This window comes from Agelaius phoeniceus, chromosome 25 (assembly GCF_051311805.1).
Source record: "Agelaius phoeniceus isolate bAgePho1 chromosome 25, bAgePho1.hap1, whole genome shotgun sequence".
Taxonomy (NCBI): Eukaryota; Metazoa; Chordata; class Aves; order Passeriformes; family Icteridae; genus Agelaius; species Agelaius phoeniceus.
This window is the reverse complement of record NC_135289.1, coordinates 6,265,225-6,284,759: the sequence shown is the minus strand read 5'-3', so window position 1 is coordinate 6,284,759 and position 19,535 is coordinate 6,265,225. Positions and strand designations below refer to the sequence as shown.

At 61.4% G+C, this 19,535-nt stretch overlaps 1 protein-coding gene across 4 annotated transcripts in view; it reads right to left on the bottom strand.

The window, feature by feature from the left end:
• Nucleotides 1-19,535, bottom strand: part of NAV1 (neuron navigator 1) — a 74,536-nt gene that overhangs the window by 7,638 nt on the left and 47,363 nt on the right. The window contains exons 6-21 of one of the 4 annotated variants that reach the window (XM_077190707.1): nt 18,539-18,904; nt 7,796-7,934; nt 7,288-7,585; nt 6,224-6,917; nt 5,663-6,121; nt 5,417-5,458; nt 5,115-5,263; nt 4,347-4,517; nt 3,803-3,855; nt 3,607-3,630; nt 3,443-3,520; nt 3,167-3,250; nt 2,957-3,068; nt 2,245-2,366; nt 278-474; nt 31-193 (exon numbers count right to left, since the gene is read on the bottom strand). In XM_077190707.1, coding sequence (XP_077046822.1) covers nt 31-193; nt 278-474; nt 2,245-2,366; nt 2,957-3,068; nt 3,167-3,250; nt 3,443-3,520; nt 3,607-3,630; nt 3,803-3,855; nt 4,347-4,517; nt 5,115-5,263; nt 5,417-5,458; nt 5,663-6,121; nt 6,224-6,917; nt 7,288-7,585; nt 7,796-7,934; nt 18,539-18,904 — 3,151 coding nt within the window. Of the gene's footprint in view, nt 1-30; nt 475-2,244; nt 2,367-2,956; nt 3,069-3,166; nt 3,251-3,442; nt 3,521-3,606; nt 3,631-3,802; nt 3,856-4,346; nt 4,518-5,114; nt 5,264-5,416; nt 5,459-5,662; nt 6,122-6,223; nt 6,918-7,287; nt 7,586-7,795; nt 7,935-10,553; nt 10,676-18,538; nt 18,905-19,535 lie in introns of those variants that run through there. The other 3 variants (XM_077190708.1, XM_077190709.1, XM_077190706.1) reach the window with 3 other exon arrangements.

Genomic DNA, 19,535 nt, shown 5'->3' with positions numbered 1-19,535 from the left:
AGCAGCCAGGCTGCTGGCAGGAGTCCTCACCTGCATGTTGTGCATGGTCTCCCGCAGCTGCTCCAGCTGGTGGGCTGAGTTAAGGGCCTCCAGGCGGATGTCTGTCAGCTTCATCTCCTTCTCCCACAGCTCTGACCGCAGCTCTGACACCTCCTTCTTCTCAGGCTCGCCCTCACTGTGGGCCTGGAAGAGCCTAGGCCAAGGGAGACCAGGTCTCACACATGTCCCTGGCAGGAGCCTGCTGCCCCTGCCACTTGCCCTCCCTGGCCCCACGTACTCAGCCGTGTCAATGCCCACGGAGGAGGATGTGGAGGACTTGATGGAGGGCGAGGCAGTCTCTGTGGAGCCATGCTGTAGCTTGGGGGAGGAGGGGGCTGACGAGTCTGGCGTGGCGATCTCCTCTATGTCAGAGTAGGACGAAGCCGACTTGGGGCCCTTCTTGATGCTGAAGGCCTTATTGAAGGAGCTGCGTAGCTACAGGAGAAGGAAAACTAGTTAGACACAATCCAAAGTGCAGCCTCACAAGCAGAGACCTGGCCTGGTCCTGCCCTGTCTGTCCAGGACCCACAGACAGTCTGAGCTGGGACCAGTACAACCACACCCACCACAGAAGGAGCACCTCCACCATGCTGGGGAAGGCTGCAGCCAGACCCCGCTCTTCTGGCACAGCCCTTTGGGCAACACTCACCCCAGCCTGGATGGCACCAGAGCCCCAAAGAGTGGGACCCATGTCCTAGTCAGGATGTCTCCCAGCCCTGCTCCCCACCAGCACCTACACCAGGCTGTTCAGGCATGGCACCAACACCCTGGTCCATCAAGAATGGCCAATCCATCCCCACATTCACCCCACCACAGCCATTTCAGCAAGAGGCATTTATTTCATGGATGTCCCTTGCTCCAGCCACTACCGAGCCAGGGTCCTGCCCCACACCTCCCTCTGCCCCGTGGATCCTGCTGGAAGCACAGAGGGGTAGCCAGCCCTCCACAGAGCATGCAGGTGTCTCACCTGAGCATGCAGCATGCACACAGCACACACAGAGCAGTGGTGGGTGAGCAGTGGGCTGGGGCCAGGAAAGGGGATGGACACTGCACAAACTAGACCCACACTGGGTCCCACCAGCAGGTTGGAGAGCAGCAGGACGAGCACCCTGGGCTCACAACATGTGCCCTGGACTGCCAGGGCCTGCTCCAAGGGAAGGTGGGAGAAAGAAGGGATGGTGAGCACACTGGATCTGTCCCAATCCCCACAGGAACTAGCAGACTGCTCTAGGGTGTTCCCAAAAGCAAAAACATTGCATTTCAGTGTAAACAAAGTAGGTATCCAGCTCTGCTGATGGTGGGAGCAGGGAAACACTGAGACCTATGTGGGTGCTGGCAGAGACAGAGCCACTTGAGACCACATCAGGCAGCCCTGGAGAGGCAGAGATGGGCAGTGCACTCCAGTGTCCTCAGTGACACTGGCAGGGCTGCACCAAGGCCTCCATCCCAAAAGATCCAGTTACAGGAAGTCAGGAGAGTGCCTGCCTTCCCTAGGCAAGAAGGGGACTGTTCCCATCCATGGGGCAGGTCCCATGTGAGCCTTTCCTGCTGTCTGTCTATGGCAGTTCAAGGCCCTCCTTGTGGGTGCATATTTGTCCTTGGCATCAAAGGAAGCAGCCAAGGTGGGCACAGCCTGGCTGGGGACCCAGGATGGCCTGTGCTGGGGTTAGTGCCAGTGGGATGGATGGGATGGGGAGTGTATGAGCACCGTCCCATGAAATGGAGCAAAGGCCCTGGCTGGGCACAGGTGGATTGGACACCGTGGGACTTACCTCATACACCTGGAAAAAAAGGGTTGAGGTCAGCATAGGGGAAGAGAAACAAAACAAAGCAAGACTTAATTGCACATCCAGCTCAGAGCTGCCTGGTGCAGGGAAGGAGCTGCCCGGCCGAGGTGCCAGCCCTCCACACTGTCAGAGCCTGCGTGCGCAGGAGGGAGACATGGGGGAATACACAAGGAAGCAGGCATGCAGGGCCAGGGCTGGAAAACTCCTGAAGGGGCTGGAGAAGTCCCAGCCAACAATTCAAGACACAAATCCATGGCAGTTACACTCTCCTCACCACTGCTGTCCCCAGAGGACAGGGAGCACCAACCCCAATGCCAAGGCAGACTGAGAGCAGTTGGTTTGTGGGGCTGACCTTGAGCAGACCCTGCCAGTGGCTCCCCAAGCCCCACTTCTCCTGCCAGTGCCCCATCCAACCCACCCAGCTCTTCTTCTTCTTCTTCTTGGCGTCAGCGTCCTTGCTGCTGCCGATGCTGGAGTGGCTGGTGATGCTGTTGAGGCTGGAGATGCTGTCAGAGGAGTTCTGCCGCTTGATACGTAGCTCTGGGGTCCACCAGAGAAGCAGGAGAGATTGGGAAAGGAGGGATCAGTTACCTGCAACTGTCCCAAAACCAGAGCACCCTATGGTCCCCCCTCCCTACACCCAATTCCTCCTCCCACCCAACACCTTCTGAGCTCTCAGAGCCACCTTGTAACAATGACATGGGACTCAGACACCACATGGGCACTGCCAGGGAGATGCCCAGGGCACATATCATCCTGCTGCTGTCCCAGGCCATCTCCCTGACAGCTCCTTGCACTCACAATGGGGTTTTGGGGCTACAAACAGCACTTATGGGAACAAAGTGAATAGCAGCAGGCAAAACTGGCTGTTGGCAAAGGGCCTGGCAAGGTCTCCCAAGATTGACAAACAACCATTCCCCTACATACCACTACTGTGACCTCCCATGGCGACAGCTCTGGCTGTACATTCCTGGTTTCAGATTCTCAAGGATCCCAGGTGGAGAAAAGCTGCTGCCTGGGGCACCCTGCCTCCAAATGAACTTCCCCCACGAGAGGGTGTGCCCTGGGGCCCTGTGCCAGTCCCAGCAGGAGCACCCCAACTCAGGAAGGGCTGCAGCATCATGCCTTACCTTTGGGGGTGACATCAGTGCCATTTAGAGCACCCTGGATCACAGCCTGGGCCTCGGAGTTCTTCTTCTTCAGGAAGTCAATGGTCTCTCGCAGGTCCAGCAGCTCCGTGTCCTGGGGCAGCAGAGTTGGGAGCCATGGAGTGCCCACTCAAGAGCACCCTTGGGGCAATCTCCCAAGCCCAGCATCCACCAGCCCCACAGCACACCCACCTTCTCCTCGGCGGTCTCAGCCAGGTGCCGCAGGCGGGATGTCATGCTCACCAGGCTCTGCTCAAAGGCCGCCACCAGGTTGGCCTGGGAGAAGCGGAGAAACAGGTGAGCCCCAACATCTGGGCAAAAACCCATGGACAGGTGAGCACCCGCTGCCAGGTGTGGGATGCAAAAAGCTGAAGGGAAATCAGGGCTTCCATGGGCACATCCAGCACCAGCCCTACGCCCTGCAGGGATGGAGTGGGGTGCCCCATAGGGGCTCCCATGGGGACTCACATTAGCAGACAGCTGGGACGTCAGCGTGGCCACCTTCTCCTGTGAGGACTCCAGCTCGCGGCGCAGCTTGCGGATTTGCTGTGGGGAGAGAGCAGAGATGAGAGGGGCCAGGCACTGCCCTCACTGGGGGCAGGGGCAGGCGTGAGCAAAGGGTGTGGGCTCACCTCAGACTGCATCTTCTCCTCAGCCTGGCAGCGTGAGAGCAGAGAGGGACAGACAGACAGAGGCAGGCAGTCAGGGGGGCAGCAAGGCACAGACAGGCTCAGCAGCAGGCAGAGGCATGCACAGAGCCCCCCCCAGTCCCACCCGGATCCCCCAGCCATGCACAAAGCAGCACAGCAGCACGGAGGCGGCTCTTACGGAGGAGTAGGTGGAGGACGCGCTGGAGGCCAGGGACAGCACCGATCCATGAACTGCAACACAGGAAAACCCGAGCTGTCAGGGTGCCCCGGAGAGCAGCACCCAGGGCCAACAGGTCAGGGCACACCTAGTGACTGGGCTCTCAGGGGGGGCCTGGGGGAGGTACAGGGTGGGATGGCAGCTGCTCAGCACTGCTCATTTCTCGGTGCGTGCCCTCCACCTGCACTCTCCTCTCTGGGGAACCCAGGGGCTCTGCTGCCCTCCCTGTCTGCTTGGATCCCCTCCTTCCCAGTGTCACAGCACCCTGGGGGCAACCCAAGGACACAGAGTACCCATGGGGGTCAGGGCAGACCCAGGGCTGATGCCAGCATAGAGTCCAACAGAGCCCTCAGCGTTGCTGTCCCTGCTCTGATGCCAAAAACGGGACACAGCCACCCATCCAACAATGCCATGGCAGCACCAGCAGGAATGGACAAGGGTGCAGGGAGCCCCACCAACCCTCTGCAGCCTCCTCTGCCTGGGCAGGAGCACAGCACATTCTCACCATCGTCCACAGGGTCCCGGAAAGAGCCCGAGCGGATCATGCCCTTGGACTTGTCGGCCAGGGAGAGGGTGCTGCCCATCTGGGAGGTGCTGTACAGCTCGAAGGTGGAGTCGTGGGTGGGGATGCTGTTGGAGCGGGTGATCCGCGGGGCTGTGGTGGCAGTGGGGCTCACTGCAAGGAGAAAGCAGGGAGGAGGCAGGGTCAGAGCCACGCTGGGGACCTGCCATCAGGATGGGGAAGCAGGACTGGGAGCAATCCATGAGAGCTGTGATGCAGTGAGGAAGCAGGGATTGTGGTCCCAAAGCAGGGAGGGGCTGGGGAAAGCTAAAAGGCAGGTTGATGCTGGGAAGACCTGGACACCAGCATCAAGGTAATCACAGGGCTGAAAAACAAATCCATTACCCCAGGGCCAAGTGGATACCACTATGCCAAGGCCCAACACCAGCAGGTGCAGGAGTGGAGCCTGCTGCCCCAACTTGTCTGCCTGGACCCCCTCAAACCCTCCAGGAACATGCAGGTCCTGGTCAAATCAGGGCAAGGTTTACCCCTTGCCCTGCCAGACACCCCCAGAGGAGCAGTTATGGCCTGAGGCCCAAAGGTGGATGAGATGCCCTGAAGCAGAGGTGATGGACATCCCTGGTCCCAGTCCAGCACCCAAAGCACCAGGTGCTGGTGTTGGTGGTGTCAAGGAGACAAGCAGCGCCCAGGGGAGCACCAGCACATCACACAGGGAGCAGGAGGGAAGGGGCTGGCAGCGAGGGCACTGACCAATGCTGGTGAGCGGGCCCTTCCCGACCAGTGCCATGGGGAGGGCGGGGGGCGAGGGCAGCTCCTGCTGCTCGTCCGACTCGGGCAGGCCGCTGACCGCGTGGGAGTGGCGCCGCTCCTTGGCCTCCTCCTGGGAGTGGAGCTGGTACCTGGGGAGCCGCAGACAGGCATGGTAAGATCGACCAGCACCGTCCAGCTCCCGCCCGCTGCACTCAGCCCAGCTTCCCTGGCTCAGGGGCACTGGCCTGGAAAGCCCCCCCTTCCCACCACAGCACCACACAAAGTCATTTGGGCTCTTTTACCTCAACCCCTTCTTGGGCAGCGTGTTCCTGTCGCGGTTGGCACTGGAAGGGAAGGAAAGATCAGTGACAACCCTGCACAGACTAGGGAAGGAACCGTGGGGATTGAATTGTAGAAACAGGGAGCTTTTCCCTAGAAATGTAGCAGGAAGAGACTCTGAAGCAGGCAAAGGACATGGCGGAACAGCAGGGAGCAATGTGTGCCCATGAAGGTGCTGCAGCAGCCCACCAACCTCCTTCCAGCCATACCTGTCCAGATGTGAGAGCCGGGGGCTCCCACTCCAGCCCAGCTCTCCTGCCTCTTCCTCTTCCTCTTCCTCCTCTGCGTTGGCAGGGGGTGCAGCAGCAGGGGCGGTGGTGGTGGTGCTGCCCCCTGAAAAGGCACTGGGCAGGCTCATGGGCATCTGCAGGGATTCCATGCTGCGGTGAAGGCCAGAGAGCTTGGGGTACATCCTGCCCTCTTTGGGGACACTGAAGCCACCCATGAGCTCCAGGCCCTGGGAGAAGCTCGCCGAGTTGATGTTGAGGATGGGGGCAGGGCTGGGGCTGAAGCAGGGCGCAAGGTGCCCACCAGCTGGATGCAGATCCTGGAGCTTGGCAGTGTGTGGGGTGTGCAGCTCGCTGGAGGAGGGCAAGTCCAAGCTGTTGGAGTTGACCTTGTCCAAGTTGGCCAGCGAGGGAGGCTTCACGTAGGTCTTGGCAGCTGCTCTGGAGGGGGAAAATGGGTAAGGAAACAGGTGAGACTCAGGTACTGATGCTGGACAGAGCCATGCCAGGCACCTGCTGCCCTTGGAGGTAGAAGGACCATACCTGAGAGGTGTAGGGGGCAGCTCAGCCACCTTGGCTGCTGGCGGGAGGTTGGCCTGGGCTTTTGGAGTGCTCTCAGGTGAGCTGGCACTCTTCAGGGTGCTGCACTCAGAGTCAAGTGCCACTGCCTTGGCCTTGGCCTTCTCCTTCTCACGGTCTGTCTGGTTCACAGGGGCCGGTGTGCCACGGCCAGTGCCAACCTTGGATGGCTCCTTGAGCCGCGACACCGAGATGCCACCCGGCTTGGTGCTCAGCAGGCTGGGGTCAATGCTGCTGCTGACCGGCCGGGCTGCGCTGCGGCCCCCGGTCACACTCATGGAGCTGGACTTGGCCGGCCGGGGCAGGCTGCGGTACTGGATGTTGGAGCGAGCCCCTGGTGCCAGGAACCCAGGCTCAGGTGCGTTGGAGACATCGAGGCTTGTCTTCCTCCCACTGACTGGCTTAACAGGGATGCCAGAGCTCTTCTGGATCTTGCCAAGAGTGGCTGAGCCCCCAGCCTGCATGACAGTGGCCGTGCCAGTGGCAGGAGCTGGTTTCTTGTAGCCAAAGGAGCTGGAGGATGAGGGGCGTGCGAGCCCTGATGGCGGCTTCTTGGCGTCAGCGGTGCGGTCACGGCCGGCATCGGAGGAGGAGCGCTGCAGGCCCGTGTTCTTCACTGACAGCTTGCTCTTGTCGGTGGCTTTGGTCTCTGGCTTGCCTGGTGGCAAGAAAGGACAGGTTAGTGTCCCTGGAGGCTTTGGGGACATTTGGAAGTGAACAAGCCCAGACAGGAAATGAACACCAGACTTGCAGGGATGTGACAGAGAAGGGACATGCTAGACCCTTGGTGCACTCAACGGTTCCCCAGCCTGGTGTGCGGACATGAGACCATGGGGCAGGCCCAGACCCCCAGCGTGCGTGCAGCCCACAACACAGCCCTGCCTCCCCTTCCAGCCCACACCCAGCTCCCAGGTCTGAGCATGGCCATAGGCCATCCCATAGCCCACATGGTTGGGGAAGGCACACAAAGACAGCACCCAACATTCTTTCCATTAAAGGAGCTGGACCCTGCCCAAACTGGTTTTTACCTGCCACTTTGAGGGTGCTCTGGGCCATATGAGTGATGGGGGAGGTCACAGCCACTGGAGGAGTCTTGCCCTTCTTGAGGGAGCCTGGGGTGCCCAGGCTGACAGGCTTCTTCAGCTCACCACCCTTGGACCCCTCCTCTCCACCCTCTGAGGGCTCCCGCCGCCACTTGGAGGAGCCATGCTCCATCTTGAGGCTGCTGCTGTCGTAGTCCAGCTTCTTGGGTGCCTTCTCGTCACCCTCACCGTACCAGCTCAGGCCGCTCTCTGCCAGTGAGCGCTTCTCCGAGTCCGTGCGCAGCTGGGGGTAGAGCAGAGTCAGGGGCACTCCTGGCACCCACCCCAAACCCATCCCCAGAGAACATCAGCCAGCTGGGAGAAGGATGCAGCAGACACCCTGTGCCATCCTTGTTTCCTCACACTGGCACCCTCCATGCCCTCTGTCCCACCAAGGTGTGGCAGGAAGGCTGGGATAGGTGCTGGAAAGGGGCTGGGTGCCACTGGCACCTACCGCTATGGCCGAGTTCCTGCGCGAGGCGGTGGGAGTGGAGGGCAGGGAGTTGAGCGAGGAGCTGGCATTGAACTCCTCGGAGCTGAGGTTGTCGGAGGCATCGCTGAGGCCGCTGCTGATGGAGCTGCTCTCATCCCAGCTGTGAGGGAGAGACAGCATCAGACCCCTGCTCACCCAATGGGTCCCACCACTGGCAGGATCTCCCTGTTCCAGGGGCTCCTGGTAGTGCCCATGGCAAGGACATGGCATGCAGGGCCCATGGCTGGCTCCAGTCCAGCCGTGGAATTGGCTCGTGTTCCTGTGGCACACAAGCCTCAGTGACCCTGCTTCTCCCCATTAAGGCTCTGTGGAGCTTTGGCAGGGATGGAGGGACATCCACAGCTGGCAACAAGCCCCCAGCAACCTGCTCTGACCCTGGAGGCAGGTTGGGATTGTCAGAAAGGACAGGACTGCTGGAATAAACAAACCAACCACTCTGTAGCATCCATCCTCCCTGGGGTGGTCCCCACCCACTGTGCCCTACTGCCCCTCTCCAGCCCCCAGCAGCCAGAGGCAGCAAGTCTGGGATCTGCTGCTGTGCCAAGGTGGCTGCTCCACGCTGGGGCTCAGCCAAGTGTGCAGAAGCCCATCTGCAGGGCCATCAGTCAGCATCACACTGGGGCAGCAGCTGCCTGGGTGCCCCAAGGGCACAGCGGGTTCCACAGCACTGGGCTGTGCCCATGTCGATCTGGCACAGGCAGGCACGGAGCACCTTCCAGCAGGATGAACACAGCACCTTTCAGGTCAGCAGCTGAGTAGGTCAGTGAAGCCTCGCAGCCTCCCAGGGCCTGTGAGGGGCTGGGGGAGACAACACTGAAACAGGCTGCACAGAAAAGCTGTGACTGCCCCATCAATGAAATGTTCAAGGTCAGGTTGGATGGGGCTTGGAGAAACCTGACCTACTGAAAGGTGCCCCTGGCCATGACAGGGAGTGGCACAAGATGAGTTTTAAGGTCCCTTCCAACGCACACCATGCCATGATTCTGTGACAAGCTGTGGTGTAGGAGTGCAGCTGGGAGCTGCAGCCAGCCCTAGTCTCTGCAAGAGATGTCTGTTTATTGCATCAGGGCCACAGAGGTGCAAGTGAAGCCCAGCAAACAGCAGACCTCCAATAGCAGTGGCAGAGCAAAAGCAACAGCCACCAACAGAGGCAGCTCCAACACCGTAAGACCTGCACTGCGTGTCCTGCTCTTTCCATAGGGGAGGAGTTCATCAGAGACTGGCCAAAGCCAGGATGGACACAGCCCCCTGTGCCCCCACAGCAGCTTCTGGGACAGAGCCAGCAGGTGCTGCTGCCCAGGAACGGATTTCAATAGGATCATGCACTCAGGATATGCTGCTGAGCTCTTCAGCTCCAAGCCATGTCTTACCACCAGCCCTATGCCTAGGGTGAGTTCCCACTGGGATGGAAATCATCACCCCAGGATCTCCCAGCCTGGCATCACCTGGCAGTGGGCAGTGCCAGGAGTGAGGCCAGGCTTCAGAGGACTGTGTCCTATGGCAACACGGCTGAGGCCACATGTGGTGCTGGGTGTCTCAGTCTGGCTTTTTGGGGCCAGGCAGGGAAACCCCAAACACTCTCCCAGCCATGCATGCAACACCCCCACTGCCCTGGGCATCCAGAGAGCCACTGAGAAAGGGGCAGAGGGTCGGAGGTTAGGCCAAGGCAGGAGGTGACTCCAAATCCTCCTCGACAACCCTGTGCCAAGAAAAGACAACAAGCAAGGTCACATCCCAAAATCACTAAAACCATGGCATGAGGCTGGGGAGCCAGCTGCACACTGTGAGGGTGTCCCTGACTCTCTTATGGGGCACACAGCTTGTGCATTGAGGGATCCCCCTAGCTGGTACGTGTATGCCATATGCGGCACAGCAAGGAAAGCCTCAACGACAGCACCACTGGCCCCGCAGCATGTACAAACTCCCGGAGTATGGCTGAGCCCTGGCACCTCGACTGGCCCCCAGAACCCTCAAACAAGGGGCAGCCATGTCAGACTGTCACTCCGGGGCAAAACTGACCCTCTGCTTTGTGCTCCATCCCCTCCATCTTATCCAGAGCCATTCCCAGCTCCTGCAGACGATCCTGCACCGAACCTACCCGCCAGCAGCCCCGCGGCAGATCCCAGGAACGGGGATGCTCAAGGGCAGCGCGACCGTCCTGCCGCGCTCCGCGGCGCCGGCGGGCGGACGGGACCCGCTGAGGGCGGGATGGACCCGCACGGCCTCGGGGACGAGCACCCCGGCCCCAGCCCGCCGCGGGGAGGCGGCTGCACCGGCAGGGAGCGGAGGATGGAGTGGGACCGCGGCGCGGTGCGCGGGGATGCTCCGCCCCGCCCCGGCCGCACCCCGACTCGGAGCCCCGCGCTCGGCAGTCCCGGGGTCAGACTCGGCGTGCGGAGGCACCAGAGCCCCGGGAGCCCCGCGGAGGACAGGCCCGGCCGTACTGCAGGTGCGGGGCGCGGGCCGGGGCGGAGGATGGGGGTGCCAGGGCGGAGGATGGGAAGGCAGCGGGAGCCGCCCCGATGCCCCGATGCCGCGGTGCCGGGCGCGGCCGCGCTGCCCCGACCCCCCCTTTCACCCCCCCCCCCCCCCCCCCCAGCGCGGCCGAGACAAAGCACCGCCCGCGGAGCGGCCCCGGGGCGCGGGGCTTTGTCTGCCGGGGCCGAGCTCCGGCCGCGCCCCCGCCCGCCGCGGTGCCCGCTCCCTGCCCGTGCCGTACCTGCTGGCGAGGCGCGGGGCGCGGCGCGGCCTCCCCGCCCGCAGCATCGTGCTGCCCGCGGCGCGGCGCGGCCCCGCCGGGCGGCCGAGAGGGGCGGGGGGCGGCGGGACCGCCCCGCTGCCCGCGCCTTAAAGCGACAGCGGCACAGGACCCCCTCCGCCGTCCATCGGCCCCTCCCCGTCCCCGCCGGGACGGGACCGGGGTCTCGGCTCCAAGCCTCGCCCGCCTCAGCTCCGCCACCATGCCTCCGCATTCTGCCCCGCAGCCCACGGCCCCGACCCCTGTCCCTGGTGTCCCCCAGCGTCCCCTCAAATGCCCGCAGAGCCCCCAAACCACGATTCACATCCCCAAACACAGCACCAGTGATCCCCAGTCCAGCCCGCTGTGTGATACCAGAGGGCATTCCTCAGCACTGGACCTGGAACCTGTGCCCCCCAAACTGCCCTGTTCTCTGTCCCCAAAGGAACCACCTCCTCGATGTGGGTCCCACTGTGGGGTGCAACCCACTGCTCCCAGCAACCTCAGTGCTCATCCCCAGAAAGGACATCCATGCCTGCCCTCCTCTGCCTTTCATTGACCAAAACCCCAACTTTTGTCCCTCTTTTCTCTCTCTCTTCCATCACATCAAGAGCCATGCTGCAGGGTAGGGTCCTCACCGGGATGGTAACACCAGGGACAATTTTGCCAGCCCAGCCACGTAGGGCAGAGAGAGTTAACTGCAGCCTTGGCAAGACAGACCAGACCCTGCAGGCTGGGAAATAAGTAATTCCTTCCTTGAAGCAACGGCGACGCCTCTTGGCTCCTTCCCCACTGTCCCATCACTCACCACACAGGGCTTGTCCCAGCATGGCATGGTCGGACAGGGGTACCTGACCATCCCTGTCCCCACTGATCAGCTCGTGCCCACACCCAGCAAGCCCTGGCAGGAGCTCATGGCCGGGGCTGGTGGTGCAGCCAGCCCGAGCTGCGGTTACGGCCCCACAGCCGCGTGCGCCAATGGGTGCGGCGGCACAGCCCGTCCAGCACCGCATCCCTCGGGTCCCTCCGGCCTGGCACCATGCCGGATGCTGTCCCTTCCCTCCTCTTCTCTTGGCTGCCTGCCTCAGCCCCGCCACGGCCGGCTCAGGCAGTGCTCAGAGCAGCTTCTGGGCAAATCTGGGCATCCCAGGTGGCAGGGGAGCCAGCCTGGCACAGCCCCTCAGAAAGGCAGCTTTGACCCAGCCAGAGCCACGGGCCTGCTGTGAGATAATGGCAGAGAATTGCTGCTGGTCACAGCAGACCCTTGGGCACCAGCACAGGCACTGAGCCCGTACAGAGGAATACCCCCAGCACATTTCTCAGCACAGGCTGCTGTTGGAGCTGGATGGTTTTGAACTCTCCTTGCTTCACCTACCTCATACCAGCACAGATACCTGACCATGTAGCACCCAGACCCACTGGCACCAGCCAGGGCTCCGGACGCTCATGTCCCTGCCAGGCTGGTCCAGCCAGCTCCCCACTGCCATCCTGAAGCCCACCCTGCATGGAAGCAAGCCCTGGTCTGCCCCGGCCCCTTCCTCCTGTGGCAGGGGAGGAAATGCAGGGTTTGCACTGAGGGGGTCTCACACCCCACATCAGCAGATCACTGGCATTGAGGGGGCTCTGTGGCACTGGTGCTCCCATCCCCAGCGCATGCTGTGACTTGAGATAGGAGCAGTGAGGAAGGCACAGGCACAGCAGGGGCTCTTCACACCCTCCCCCTCTCCTCCACTTAATGGGGCAGAAAAAACAATTAGCTTCATAAATCCCGTTGAGGGGGTTGGGAGTTCCCCATGGATGTGGGCAGGGCGGGGCTCTGCATCTCCCTCACATCCACACCAGGAACCAGAGTGTAACAACACTCCCTGACTTCCCTGATCCCCACAGCCCTGTAAACCCCTCTGTACCCTCCAGGATGCCCCCCAGACCCCCAGGTACCCCCTCAGAGAACTCCAGCTCCTACAGAGAGTCAGGCTACCTTGACCCTAGGTGTCTCCTGCTTGGATTTTGAGTACTACGATCTGTCACCTTTCTCTGAAGCTGCACTCAGAGGAACAGGAGTCTGCAGAGATCCGGCAGATGGGGAAACTGAGGTAGGGAAGGGGGATCTGACGTGCCTGAGCTTCCCCAGCAGAAGAGGATCAACATCACATCCCGCAATTGATTCAGGACCCCATTCTCCAGGCAGCACTGCCTCTGGTCTCTGGTCCCCCAGAACCCTGAGGGGTGCAGAGGACTCTGCCACAGGACCCTTGAGTGTGGTCCCTGCAAGGGGGGACCCATGGCCAGGCTGTGCCTCCACCCCAGCCCTGCACCATCAACCTCAGTAACAGTGGGGTCTGATTTCCCTGCGGCAGCGAGGCTGAGGCCATGGGGGGGTAGCCAGCACTCACTGCCTGCTGCAGTGACATCAGCCATGGACCCCAACCATACTCCTGGCTGAGAGCTCACCTCTGGTCACCCCTCTGCTCCCCCTCAAGTGGTGGAAACCCTGGAGGAACTGTGTCCCGGTGCGGGGATCTCCACTGGCAGTTTCGGTGACATGTGGAGCCTCACCCGGGCCATGGCGGCACCCGGGGCTGCAGAGGCCACGTGCAATGCTCAGAGAGTCCCAGGGCAGTGCTGGGGTGGGGAGCAGAGTGACTCAGCTCGGTTGTGAAATTCCTATTTTTCCTGTTGTCTGGACGAGCTGGTGACCTCGGACACCTCAGTCCAGAGTAGCCAGGCTCCTCCAGGCAGCAGGGTGGCACATGGTAAAGCCAGGTCTTGAGGTCCCCAGGTGGCATGCAGAGAGGCAGGTAGGTTTAGGTCAGATTCTCCCCAGCAGCTTTCCCCAGGGCACATGGGTGTGTGAGGTCCAACCCTGCATTTGGCTCTGCCCTGTGTCCGTATCCAGCCTCATCAACAAGCCACAGGGGCCAGCAGCTTCCTGCATCTTGGGTGTCACTGACCCCCAGGTGCCCTGTACCCCCAAGCCTCACAGCCCCAGGATTCCCTTCCCAAAACATGCCTCATGCAGCTGCTGTCACATCCCCAGGGGCCAGGGATCAGCACTGGGTGCCTCAACCCAAACCCCAAAGGATGGAATTGCTAGAAAGCAGTGCACAGGAAGGTGCTGATGCTCAGTGGGGCCCTGGGGCCCCTTTCCAGGAGCGTCCCCTGTACCCAGCTGGCGGGAGGAACTCGCCAAGCCCAGCACACAGCACAGCCCAGCAAATATTTATACAACATTGCTCCCTGGCCAGCCAGGGTCCCACACACACGCCAGGCCACGTGCAGGGCCACAGCCATGCCCCATGGGATGTCCCTGATGAGGAATGACTTCATGGGCTCACTGGGACAGGACATGGGGTCATCCTGGACTAGCCAAAGCGGAGCAAGGGGCGTTTGAGGGAAGGGAGCAGGCTCCAGCACCAGTCCTGCTCGGGGCAGGAGGAGGGCGGCCACTCCCCTGCTGCTCCTGGGGAGCTGAGCCAAACATCTGCTCCCGCCTACAGGCTGTGCCGAGCCCGAGGAGCTGCGAGGAAGCCGGAGCCAGGCCAGCCAGAGCGCAGCGGGTGTCAGCTCCAGAGCGTCCCTCCCGGGAGGATGCTGCTGGCAGCCCCCAGCCCTGCTGGAGGGGACCACAGGCTCTGCAGTGCTTGGCTGCCAGCAGCACCATCACAGTGACCTGGGACGGTGCCCGGGGTGTGCTGTGGGCTAGCAGCATGCCCTGCACTCCCAATTCCAAAAGCTGCTGCCTCAGCTCCATTTCATGCCCACAAGCAGAGTCAGGGCAGTACCCAGCTCATGAGGGTGCAGATGCTGCCACTGCTGCAGTGGGATGCAATGCTGCCTCCCTTTCTGCCTCCAACAAACGAGATGCAAAAGGACATCCTGAAATCACAGCAATCCCAGGGTCACACAAACATTCCCCCAGTGCTCTGGAAGCCCCAAGGGACATGCAGAGCCCCGGGGACTGGCTGCAGAGCTACACCTCCACACCACAGCACTGCAGCACACACAGAGCATCATCACTGCTCCTGCAGCCACCGCAGCAGAAGGTGCTGACTCAGCAGCCAGCCCCGCTAGCTGCTTCTGTACCCCATGAGCTCCTGACTGCACTGCAGCATCCCACTCACTCCCACTGTGACCCAACTGGCCATAGGAAACACCCAGGGACGGTGCTGAGCCACTACTCAGGACACACCACATCAGGCCTGCTCCATTCTCCTCACCACTGCCTGGTTCACATGCAGGTCTGCACACAAAGGCACCCATGCTGTGGCTGTGCAGACAGAGATGTCCCTGGGGAAGTTCCCAGTGGAGAGACCTTGGTGGGGTGACCTCCAATGTTCAGGAAACAACCCCAGCCTGGATGAGTGGGAAAGCATTACAGGTGGCACCACACCCTTCCTGGAACTGGCCTCAGGGCAGGGAACAGTGGCCACTGAATAGTGGCATAGGAACCAGAGCTGACCAAGGAAGGGAGTAAATATGTTTCACTGTTACAGAAACAGCCCAAGACCGGGTGCTATCTCTGCACATGCCCTGCCTAGGGCCCCAAGGACAGGCAGGACAGGGCAGGAGAGCAACAGCACCCCTTCCATCCCTTCAGTCACATACTCCCTTCACAGGGAGCATCCTGGTGGGTGCTCCCTGTGCCAGGTCCCTGCCCTGATGCAGTGCACAAGGAGGATATAGTGATATTGGGAACAAAAGATATGTGCTGCCACGCAGGGGGCCAAAGCAAGAGCTTTCTAAATCCTGAAACCAGCAGCAGGTAGAGAGGAGTGGCAAGTGTTATGCCGATGGATGCAGGCACAGCTGGGCAGGGAGCCAGGATGCTGGTACATTTGGCTAGCACAGGAATGCTGCTGGTGTCTCGGGTGTCCCCAGCCAATCCCTGCTCAGACTTGACCATCCCACTCCCTCTCTGAGCTGGGCCTAAAGTCCCCCACAGCCTCCTTGGCTGGGCTCACCCCAACCTCCACCCAGCTGAATCCACCGCGATACCTTGCAGGCAATCCCCTTGCCCCAGTCGTGTCTCACCTACCTCAGCCCTCGCTCCTTCCAGCCTGCTTCCCCGCCGAGCCACGGGCATGCCGGGGCACATCCCACACATCTGTGTGTCCCACAGGGACAGGGACAGGGACAGGGATGTGTCACCACGTCCTCTGAGCCGTCTCTGACCTACTGCCCTACAAGCCGGGCCGTGCGCCGGCGCGGTGCGGGGGACGCTGCCCCGAGGCCCGGAGTGGGGCTGCCGGCCCCATCTGCAGCAGCCGCTCCTGCCCGGTGCATTAGCAGCACCGCGAGATGGGGCCTGCGGCGGTGCCGCTTTCTAGGTCAGAGCCAGCGAGGAGGCTGTGCTGGGTGAGGGGCTGTGCATGAGGGGCTGTGCTGGGTGAGGGGCTGTGCTGAGTGAGGGGCTGTGCTGGGTGAGGGGCTGTGCTGAGTGAGGGGGGCTGTGCTGAGTGAGGGGGGCTGTGCTGGGTGAGGGGCTGTGCATGAGGGGCTGTGCATGGTGAGGGGCTGTGCATGAAGGGTTGCGCTGTGTGAGGGGCTGTGCTGAGTGAGGGGCTGTGCATGAAGGGCTGCGCTGTGTGAGGGGCTGTGCTGGATGAGGGGCTGTGCTGTGTGAGGGGCTGTGCATGAGGGGCTGTGCTGGGTGAGGGGCTGCACTGGATGAGGGGCTGTGCATGAGGGGCTGTGCATGAGGGGCTGTGCTGGGTGAGGGGCTGTGCTGGGTGAGGGGCTGTGCTGAGGGGTTTGGGTGAGGGGCTGTGATGGGTGAGGGGCTGTGCTGGGTGAGGGGAGCTGTGCTGGATAAGAGGCTGTGCTGGATGATGGAGGCTGGATGAGGGGCTGCACTGGGTGAAGGGATGTGCTGGCTGAGTGGGGTCTGGATGAGGGGCTGTGCTGGATGAGTGCTCCTGGCCAGCTCCTTGTCCTATCTGGCTCTTGGCAGGAGGGAATGCTCCTGCTCTGCTTCCCGGGCTCTGAACCCAGAGTGTGCAGGCTCCTGGAGAGGGCACCTCAGTGTACCCCAGCACCCAGCCAAAGGCATGCTCTGGGACAGAGACCTTGCCATGCTGCCCACTCTGGGAGACCCCCCCAAGTCCTGCTGTGGGGCTGTGGGGGATGAAGCTGTGAAGCTGTGTAGGTCACTACATGGCTCTGTGCCTGCAACAACCCCAGTGAAATGGCTGATCCCCAGGAGATGCCTCTGCAGATAAGAGGGTCCTGTGCTGCCCTGGCTCACTCCTGCACCCTTCCTTGGGGAGGGTACCCAGTGCAGAACACCCAGTCTGTCTCTGGCATGGCAGAGAACTCCAGGCACATCCAGGAGTCCCCATGCTGGGGACTCTGCACAGGAACAGGACTGTGGCACCTGCCCATGGCCCAGCTCACCGCAGCACTGACAGCCTCACCCACACCAGGGGATTGTGGTGCTGCCAGGGCCTCACAGAGGCTCAGCCATGCAGGGATCCATCCCCAAAGCTTGTACCTTCCTGAAGGAGAAGTAAATCCTGCCCATAGGAGTGCAGGGCTGAGCTGTCCTGGGTCTTTGACCCTGCCCACACTCCCCCTGCTCTGTGATTCACGAATACAAAGTGTTGCTCTACTGCCTCTGAAGCCAAGGGCACCCCAAGGTTATCTGCCTGCATGAGCAGCACCAAGATGAGACAAGGAGGGAGATGGGGAGCAGTGTACCCTTCATCCCCACAGCCAGCCCTGGTGCAGCCTCAGCCATCCAGGGCAGCCCAAATCCACCCCACTGCCAGTCACACCTCGCAGTCCAGTGCCCAGTGGCAGCAAGTGGTGACGTGGGACCTCTGGCTGCCAAGCAATAGGTTAAGATCTACAGGAGGGTCTGTGCTGAACCAGCACAAAGCTCCCTCATTCACAAGCACAGGGCAGCCCCCAAAGCCAATGCCCATGGGGAGGATGGGTCTGACACCCATGGTGCCACAGACACTCTCAGCCCACAGCTGGAGCGTGGCAGGGGCAGAAGCCAGCATAGCCAAAGCTGTGTCCCCTGCAACTGCAACAAGCACCTACAGGCCATATCTAGGGCGCACTGGCCCCAAGATGGGTGAGAAGCCACAGGCTCCGCTCTATCCTGCAGCAAACTGATGTGACTACAGCCACCCTAGGAGGGCCAAAGCAGCACTGTCAGGAGCCCAAATACCTCATCGGGCTCTGGGACAGCTCAAACGCCCACGTTATTTATTTTCTGCTGTGCTGAAACAGGAAACCTCCAACATGTTCAAACCCTGGACTCTTGCCAGAGCCAGGGGCACCTCAACAGTGCAGCAGGAGCTGGACACATCTGGCAAGAAAACATGAGCCCTGGGAGTGCTGGGTTGTGCCCATCTGGCAGGAGATGCCCCTGGGCCCATGGGTGGAGGGATGGAGGCTGATGGGGGTCCCAGAAGGAGGGACTCTGCTCAGCAGCACACCTTGGTCCATTTAGAGTCATCCATCAGCAATGACACCTCAGTGCCCAATTCTCACTGGGGTGCTGAGATCTGACCCAGCCTCTCCCACCATGGATCACCAGGAGTCCCACAGGACACCCCCACAGTGCCTGGGTCACAGGAAGCCACTCAGACTGACTGGTGTAAACTGCAGAGCACTTCTGAAAGCAGCAGGACTGTGGCTCAGGGCTTCTGCAGTTACAGACCATGCACTTTTCTCAGCTCCCTGCTCCAGGAACACCCAGATCAAGCTGGGCACTTCCCACATGCTGGGAGAGCAGCTCATTCTGGCTCAGGAGCCCCAAGAAGACCCAGCTGGCCCAGCACCACCAGCACTGCTAGCAGGGAAGCATCTCCTGGGATGTGGGGACACGATCCAATCCTAACCAGACTGGCTGTAACCCCTGTTCCACTCCATCCACCCCCACTGTGCCAGGTGAACCGGAGCAGGTGAAACTCCTGGAGAGCCCCAGTTTGGGCAGGACTCCTGTCACAGGCACGTACCCCGTGGTGATGTCATCATCCTCCGTCAGCGTCTTGCCCATCAGGTCACTGTCACTCATGTACCCCGACTTGAGCTCCACGTCGTCGCTGTCCAGCGCCTCGACCAGCTCCAGGCGGGAGATGTGGCTCAGCTTGCTGGGGCTGCGCATGGGCATGGTGTGCGAGTAGTGCGCGCGCTCGCCGTGCATGTACCAGCTCGGGGTGCCCTCGGAGCGGCACGTGCCCCCCACCGAGGGCGCGTCCCCGGCCTGCAGCCGCGGGCTGGACTGCCCGTAGCGCCAGGACAGAGGGGACGAGCGGTTGGAGAGGCTGGAGACGCTCCGGGGGTTGGCTTCATCGCTGTCATAGCAGGTCATCTCCAGGGAGCTGCAAGGACAGGCAGTCAGGGAGTTAGGGCAGGGCACAGGGGGCAGGGGAGATCTGTGCCCTGCCTCAACCCCCAGAACTTGGTCTGCAAGTGCTCAGATACCAAAACTGCCCATTTTGAGGCAGCCAGGCAAGGCCAGAGGCTCCCGGGACTGTGGTTGCAGGGACGCTGTCTGTCGTGGACCATCTCCATCTCAGGTGGCAAGGGACAGTCCCCTCCTTCCTTGCCAAGTGCCACCCCAGTGTCCCACAGTCCAGGACTTGCTGGGACATGCACACCATGGTGTTCAGTGATGCCATGTCTCCCCAGGGACGGCGGAATAGGACATAGGATGTGATGGGGACTCTGTGCTCAAGTCAATCTACAAAAGCAACACTCTACCACAGCCCTGTCCACCCACCTCAGAGCAGGGACTGGTGGCAAACACATCTGGGAAAGGGATCAGCACCATTCTGGAGACTGGCTCCAGCCCCAAAATCCAGCTCTGCTGAACTCATCTAATAGGGCACCTTTAGTGGATCTAATAGGGCACCTTTAGTGGAAAGCCTGAACATGCTCCCCTGTGTCTGGGCTGCTTCTGCTCAGCCACTTCTCCTCCAGCACTTCAACATCTGCACCTCAAGATCACAC